The sequence below is a fragment of the Manis pentadactyla genome, chromosome 4 (assembly GCF_030020395.1).
Source record: "Manis pentadactyla isolate mManPen7 chromosome 4, mManPen7.hap1, whole genome shotgun sequence".
NCBI lineage: Eukaryota > Metazoa > Chordata > Mammalia > Pholidota > Manidae > Manis > Manis pentadactyla.
Genome location: NC_080022.1, coordinates 24,865,914 through 24,874,109, shown reverse-complemented (window position 1 = coordinate 24,874,109; position 8,196 = coordinate 24,865,914). Strand labels below are relative to the sequence as shown.

The window sequence follows — 8,196 nt, the reverse complement described above, 5'->3', positions numbered from 1 at the left end:
ATGGAAGCAGATGGCATACACTGCAGTCAGGATCTCCAAACCTTAGGTCAAGACCTCTCAACCACATCAGGTTAGGGAAACAGATCCAGAAAGATGACTTGCCAAACTTAAATACAACCAACAGTCTGAGTGAGTGCAGGGCTCTGCATCTTAACTGAGATGGAGTAAGATCAGAAGAACAGCTCAAAGGGTAAAAACACTAAAGGCTAGAAAGGTCAAAGAGACTGAGACTCTCAGCCAGAGAAAACCATCTTCTTTACACTTGGGAAGATATTGGAGCAAGATAGTAAAAGGAACTCGGCTCCTGGAAGGATTTAGACAATAGCATAAAACACTACCCGAGCCCCTTCTAAGACAGCGGTACAATGCATGGAGTAGGCTAAACTGCAGCAAGAAAAACACCCCAAAAACAACAGCTCTTAGAAAATGGAAATTTATTTCTCACTCTCTAGTCCACGTTGGTGGGTGGCTCCCCTCCAAGTAGTCTTTCCGGAACCAGTTTCCTTCCATGTCTTTGCTATGCTAGCCCCTTTGAAGGACTATTGAAGCTGGGGCCCAGCACATCTATGTTCCAACTCAAAGCAGGAGGAAGTGGAACATGGAAGCACAAAAGCCCAATGCTTTAAGAATTATTTCTATTCACATGCTTGGAAAGGACTTAGTCGCAAAGCACACTCAGCCGCAAGAGCAGGTGAAAACTGCAGTCTCTACCACACCATTTCCCTGAGAACTGTATTGCCATAGAAAAGTAGGATGGGTTTTGGTGGACAACTAACAAATTTCATCACATCTCCTTTCTCTGAGCCTCAACATCTTCTTCTATAAAGTGGGGTAATAATATCTAGTAGTTAAGATTGTTATGAGGCTCAGACCTAATCAATTAAGTGAGAATGCTCAATAAAGTGAGAGAGTGCTCAGTAAACTGTGCTTGACTTATTTTGTTTTGTTTTGTTTTGATTTTTCATTGTTTTCCTTCTGGACTGCATGCTCCTTAGTAGGAAGGGGCCATAGTTCATTCCATCCCTTAGCACAAGTCCTGCCCAGAGTCAGTATCAGTAAATGCCTTAAGGACTATTTCTCATTTCATTCTCCTGCAAAGGACTTAGTTACAAAGCCACACTCAGCTGCAGGAGCAGCTGGGAAGTGGAGTCTCTAGCAGACCAGCCACTGTGTTGCTGTAGAAGAGGAGGGTTGATCACATGTTGAATAAATGAAGCCTATTTCTTCCATCATCAAGCTTGGTTTCATTGCACTACAAATGCTTCAATAATTTAGATCCTGCCCTCTTTACAATATATATATATATATAATATAGGGATGCATTTCATTTGGGATTCTTTTGGTTGCCAAGTGACAGCACACTGCTATTAAACTTGCTTAAGCAATAAAATGGACCATCTCATATAACCAACAGCCTAGGCTCTGTGTCAGAGCACCAGCATTTTCCCCAGGATTCTTGCAGCTTCAATCACATGTTGGCTGCATCCTCAGGCTGGCAGCAAGATGGCTGTTGCAATTCCAAGCGTCACCACCAAATACATCCACTCTCAGCAAAGGTGGCAGACTTTTTTTAAAGGGAGAGACCCTTTGGAAAAATTACTTCCCAACCATGGGCTTCCCCTCTGGTTTTTCAGGCCAGACCTGCATCACATGTCTGAGCCCAAACCATCACTGGCAAGAGAAACACAACCACCACGATGGACTTGGATCAAACGGGACTTAATTCTGGAGATGGGCTGGGGTCAGCCTTCCCTTGGTTACACGGGTAAGGGGGCCGGCCACCTGAACAAATCAGGCCTCTGACTCCAAAGGAAAAGTTAGGACTGGCTGTTGAATAAGCTACCAACTTGTTTCTGTCAGTGACGGAAACACAGGACCAGTTAATGATGATACAATGAAGGACAAGTAGCAGAGGAGTAAACTTTGTTTCATAAATCGTACCTCAATAAACTTTAACACCAGTGAAGACATTTCCGGAGGAGGCAGAAACTGGGAGCCATGCTCAATGCCTCTTTCTCTCTCAGCATCATATCCAATCCATTACAAATTCCAGAGTGTCTATACTTTCAATACCCTGGCCTTTTCTCCTTACCCACTGTCATGACCCCCGTTCAGGTCTCCTGCAGGCACTGTGACAAGTGACGCAGCTGGTGCCCAGTCTCTCTTCCTGCAATCCATATCTTTGCTGCTGTTACTCACCTTTACTGTGTGCCAAGCCGTGCACATATGCAGGCACATCAGAACGGGTCCCTACCTTCACTTTGCTCATGGTATAGTGAGCATTTACTTGACTCCTTATAACCCACATCGCCTCAGGTCATTCCCTTGCTTGAAAGCCCCAGGCCTTCAGGAAATCCTTTGCCATGACCCTCAACACCCTCCTCTACTTGCCTTCCCCACTACACCCTCTACTTGCCTTCCCCACTACACCCTCAACAGTACAGAACTACTTGCACTTCCCCCAAATGCATCCTCCCCTTTCACACCTCTATGCTTTTGCACAGGCTTGCTGACTCCTCTGCCTAGAAATCCCTTATTCCCTCTCCATCTGGCATACAAGACAAGGTGTCCTTTACTTTCTCCCTCTCTCCGGTTCCCCTCTCCTCCCACCCACACAAATAAATACAGCACTCCACAAACGTTTGCAGAATGGAAGCAACTTCTTGGGTCAGACATTAGCCAGGCCAGGGCTTTCCAGAGTTTTTCCCCAAGTATTAAGAAAGTGAAGAGGAAATGGGACCCTAGAGTTTGGGAGTGTGACGGTCTTGAACTTGCTCTAAGCAAGCAGGGCATTTCTCGAGTTTTATTTTTACATCTTATGCAAAAGTTTATTCTATGTACATTATATGACATATCCTTGTTTACATAAAAAATTCAATTTTTCCCAAATCTTCAAACTGATGATAAAGATGCTCCTTGTTTTTTCGTTATCCTCTTAAATGAACTGTTCTCCGCCCCGCTGCAGGGACCCTAAGCGAGACCTGGATGTTGTTCCATGTGCAGATCCTGAAGGAACAGCTGGGTTTCTCTCCCCAGGGATGAGAATGGTGGGCAGGGGAGGGGTCCTCCGGCTGGAGGTCTGGCCCCGCCCCTCCTCTCCCCCGCCCGCCGCGGGGGCGGAGTTGCTTGGGCCCCGCCCGCGGGGGCGGGGAGGGAGCCAAGGCCGCCGGCAGCTCGCGCTCGGCTGGTTCCGGGTTGAGAAGCGGCGCTCGGACTGGAGCAGTGGCTGCTGAAACAGCGCGGGTAAGGCCCACACCGGGCCGAGTGTTGGGGCAGGGACCCGGCAGCGGAGCATGCTTACACCCCTCCTCTCTTCTGCCAGGCACAGCCGCGATACGGCGCCTCCTGACTTCCCTCTCAGAATTCCCCATCCCCAGCTTCTCCCCCTCCCCCCATTGCACCCATCCCGGGATTTCGGCCCCCCTAAGGCCTCCACACCCCCACCCGGATCCCCTTCTCCGAGGACCCATCCCTTCACACTGCCCCTTCTCTACAGCCTCCTTGCCTGGAGCGCCTTCCCTCAGACACCCGCGGCCCCTCCCTCCAGCACCCATCGCTCCGGATCACCCACTACCTCGAGACCACCTTCCTGGGCTCGCATCCCGAGTAGTCTCTACCTCGCACCCTCTCCTCGCGTTGCCCCCCTGCAAGAGAGCCCCCTCTTCCCTCTCCTGAAGCTCCTACTCCAACCTCTCCCGGCCTGATTGCCGCACCCACCCCTCGGTGCTGCCCCCGACAGCGCCGCGCTCTCAGCCGCCCCCCGGCCCCTGCATCTCGAGCCCCACTCTCCGCTGCCCCCGGCTCCATGGCGTGCAGCCTCAAGGACGAGCTGCTCTGTTCCATCTGCCTGAGCATCTACCAGGACCCGGTGAGCCTGGGCTGCGAGCACTACTTCTGCCGCCGCTGCATCACCGAGCACTGGGTGCGGCAGGAGGCGCAGGGCGCCCGCGACTGCCCAGAGTGCCGGCGCACGTTCGCCGAGCCCGCGCTCGCGCCCAGCCTCAAGCTGGCCAACATCGTGGAGCGCTACAGCGCCTTCCCGCTGGATGCCATCCTCAACGCGCGCCGCGCCGCGCGACCCTGCCAGGCACACGACAAGGTCAAGCTCTTCTGCCTCACGGACCGCGCGCTGCTCTGCTTCTTCTGCGATGAGCCCGCGCTGCACGAGCAGCACCAGGTCACCGGCATCGACGATGCCTTCGAGGAGTTGCAGGTGAGCTGCCGGACCGGCCGGGGGCGGCCCCGGGGGCAGGGCCAGGGTTGGACCGTGGGCAGGGCCCGGTCAGGATTGTCACCGGGCGGGGGCGTTGGGAGGGTCAGGGCCCTATCAGAATTAGGATGGGGCGGGGTCTCGGCGAGGATGTCGGGGTGGAGTGTTGGGGGCGGAGCGTTGGGCCGTGTAACCAGCGGGGTCTGAGACCTGAACGTGGGCTGGGGTGATCACCACTGGAGTGGGACGGTGAGGACAAATGAAATAAGAGCTGGGCCAGGTACCGACCGGGGCAGGGTTGGGGACGCGGCTGAGTCAGAGTTGGGCAAGAGCAGTGCCACTCTTAGGGGTCGTGGGGGCTAGGCCTGGAGACAAGCCCCACATAAGAATGGTTCAGGACAGAGTTGGGGACAAAGACACAGATGTGGATGGGAACACAGTCAAGGCTAGACAGGGGGTGGGGCCGCCCTCCGAGGATGGGTCTGGACTGTAAGAGTACCTGAGAGGGCATGATGGGGCGGGGCTCAATCAGGTGTACATCAGGGCCTAGTGGGCAGGACTAGGGCTAGATTGCACTGAGCAGATTAGGATTAAAATTTTCTAAGAAAGGGTCTAAATTAAGGTCAACAAACTGCTGAGTGGGTAGGTTTAGGTGCCAAGGGCTAGGCAAAAGAGTGTAAGGGATTTATAGCTGGGATCAGGTCCAGATACTATAAGAACCATTTTGTTGACCCAGAGTAGAGGCCAGGTTAAGAGTAGCAACAGGACTTCAAGACTCAAGATTTGGAGAATAAGGTCCTGCTTTGAGAAAGGGTAGGGAGTGGACCTCCAGGAGTCTCCAGGGGCCTTTGATGACCTCCTTGGCTCTGTCACCCACAGCAGGACCTTTGAGGACTAAGTGAAAGAGTACACACAGGGTAACCTGAGCATAGTCAGCTATGGACTATAATTGGTCTCCCTTAAACCTTCTCATCTCCACTGACCAACTCCTATTCAACTCTCAAAGCCCTGCTCAAATGTCTTTTCTATGTAAGCCTTCCCCAAACTCCACTGGCCAAAAAAATAGCATTAGAGCTGCATTTCGCCAAATGTTCTCTGTTAATAAGTATGATGTTTTAAAAAATAGTGTTGCAAGATTAGCTATATTTGAGAAATACAATATATTCTCTATACCCTCCTTGGAAGATTCTTGGTGTACATTGGCATATTAAAGGCTTGGAGAAGAAACCTTGTAGCAAAGAAACCCATTTTGCTGTGATTAATAAAATGGTTCCCAAGCTTATTTGAGCCTGGAATCTTTTCCTCAAGCTACACCATTTAAATCCAGCAGCTCTGGGATACCAGTCTAGCTCACAGTTCCCCAATAGTAGGAACAATCTTTTATTCATCATATTTATAATCCCAGAGCTCAACACAAGGCTTGACCCAGAGTACAAATCAGCAAAGGTTGAATGAATAACCTACACTGACCATGGGCTGGCCCAGAATGTGGAGCTTTTGGAAGCAGAGGTTGTTGACTCAAACATTTTATGAAAAATGCAGTGGGCTAATTTGGAAGGTAGTGAGCTCTCTGGCCCTCAAGATGCTTAAGCAGGAGCTAAATAACTACTTTCCCTTATGTAGGGGGTTACCCCCCTCCTTATACACAAGTCTTGATGAGTCAGCCTGCACCTTGCAGATGCCCATGGAGGTGAGCATTGGCCTCAGGAGAAATGGTCTTATGTTTACCATCACCCCCTCCCTGTCCCTTTCACCCCTAAACCATGACTGACTCCCCTTCTGGTCTGGCTTATTGAGGATGGAGAGCAAGGGTTGAGGGTACTGGGAGCTTGCACAAGGCTGGCATTGGCCCTCCACGCCCAGAGCCCCTTGTGCCAAGCACTGTTATCCCCATCTCCCTGTTTGTTAAGTCACATAAACAGGGAGGAAAGAACCTTTGACTGGGCTCAAGTTGTGAGAGTTTAAAGGGACTCTCTCTGCAACCATGTGCCCAACCTCTTTGTTATACAGATGTGGACACTGAGGCCCAGAGAGGTGATGTGACTTACCCTCTGCCAGACAATGAGAGCCGGGCTAGAAAGCACACCTGACCCCGGCCAGATTCCTCCTCCCTTTCTGCTCACCCCCTCCTCTCCCTGTCTGACTTTTTAGATAGAGAGGCCTCTGCCTTCTGAGCCTTGGTTCCCTTATCTGCAATCAGATATTATTGGAAATCAGGATTATTTTGCAGTCTATTCCATGTCCTGGAGAATGCAGGAGAAATTGAAGATACACGTTTTCCAAACATTATTGAAACACTTTCATTCTTGGGTGAAAAGAATAACGGGACTGCCACTTACTCACTCTCTAGTATATGGTCCTGAACTGACACACTTGGGTTCCAAACCTTCTTTCAGCCCTGTCTGTGTAACTCAGCAAGTCACTTCATAGAAGCCTTTATGCTGTCTTCTGTAAACTGGGGTCAGAATGATTCTTTCCTACCAGGATTTTCATGAGGCTGACCTGAGATAAACCTGCTATGCGAGATGCCTGGTACATGGTAGGGGCTGGGTGAGCATGCACGGCCATCCTTTCTCCTTCTACCGGTGAGATCTGATGTGCCCAGCTAAGTGAATGCCCAGACCAACCTTTATTGCCTAAGAAGCAGTCCTGGCTTGAGTGCCTCCTTTGGTCTTGGCAAGAAGGTGGCAGAGAAACATGCCTCCCGACTGGAGAGGTAAGCTCCTGGGTAAAGTTCAAGCCACTCCCCACCCCTATGTGGCTCTCTCTCTCCTTGGGGGAAGGCAGGGCTCATTAACTATTTATGTACTGGGAATGAAGCTGAACCTGCCTGTCACACCTTCTCCCCTCCCAGCTGCTGGCGGTTCAGTCCCTAGGGCCCCGGGAGCCTGGGCTTGGGCCCTCTTCTGGAGAATAACAGACTCAGAGTTGGCAGGGCCTTGGAGATCTGGTGTAACCTTCGCTTGACAGATGGGGAAATGGCAGAGGTGGAGGGAGAGGGCCTTACCAAAGGCATCAAGGCCAGAGGAGGTTATGCCTGGACCCAGCTGGGTAGTCTCCTAGCCTAGCAGGTGACCTGGAGTTTTTACACGTTTATTACAAATCCTAAAGTCAGCAGAGCAGAAACGTTAAGAGCTCTGGTTTTGTATTCAGGCAGCTCCAGTCCTAGCTCTACCATTTTCTGGCTGTGTGACCTTAGGAAAGTCACTTACCATCTCTGAGCCCCAGTCTCTCATAGACAGCATGGGAGTAACAGGGTTGGGGTAAATAAGATGGCATTTACAAGAACTTAGTACTGCATCTGGCACATAGTGAGCCCTCAATAAATGACAGCTCTTGTATGTTACATCATGTTTTACACTATTGACATTTGGGGCCAAATAAGTCTTTGTTGTGCCAGGCCATCTGTACTTGTAAAATGTTTAGCAGCATTTCTGGCCTCTACCCACTAGATGCCAGTACCACCACCACCACACCCCAAGCTGTGACAACCAAAAATGTCTCCAGACTTCATCAAATGTCCCCTGGGATGAAAATCACCCCCCTGTTGAAAATGCTAGCCTAGAGAAAGAAGTCCTACTCAGTCCTCCAGTCTCAACTCAAATATCACCTCCTCCATGAAGCTGTACCTGACCTGCCGAGCAGAATTGCGTTGTACTCCAGGTTCCAGTACTGGCGTCAGATCCTGGCATCATCATGGATGAGCTGTGTGTCCTTGGTCAGGTCACTTCACTTCTCTAAGCCTCCACCTGCACATCTATAACATAGGGATAATATGACCTTCCTGGGAAGGATGTTATAAGGGTTAGAGGTGCTATGTCTAAAGTACCTGGTATGATGCCTGGCCCAGTCGTACACCACAATTTTTAAATATCTTTAGTTTTTCTGATTGTAAAATTAACATAATAAAAAGAGCGATATAATGTAAAAGTTAAAGTTCCCCCAGAATTCCACCCCATAGAAAACCATGGTTAGGATTGTTTTTT

The 8,196-nt window shown here is 50.4% G+C and overlaps 1 protein-coding gene across 2 annotated transcripts in view; it reads left to right on the top strand.

Annotated features, from left to right (window-relative positions):
• Nucleotides 1-2,994: 2,994 nt before the first annotated feature.
• Nucleotides 2,995-8,196, top strand: part of TRIM62 (tripartite motif containing 62) — a 29,932-nt gene continuing 24,730 nt past the window's right edge. The window contains exons 1-2 of one of the 2 annotated variants that reach the window (XM_036885306.2): nucleotides 2,995-3,243; nucleotides 3,497-4,213. In XM_036885306.2, coding sequence (XP_036741201.1) covers nucleotides 3,806-4,213 — 408 coding nt within the window. In that variant the 5' untranslated portion in view covers nucleotides 2,995-3,243; nucleotides 3,497-3,805. Of the gene's footprint in view, nucleotides 3,244-3,322; nucleotides 4,214-8,196 lie in introns of both variants that reach the window. The other variant, XM_057499964.1, reaches the window with a different exon arrangement.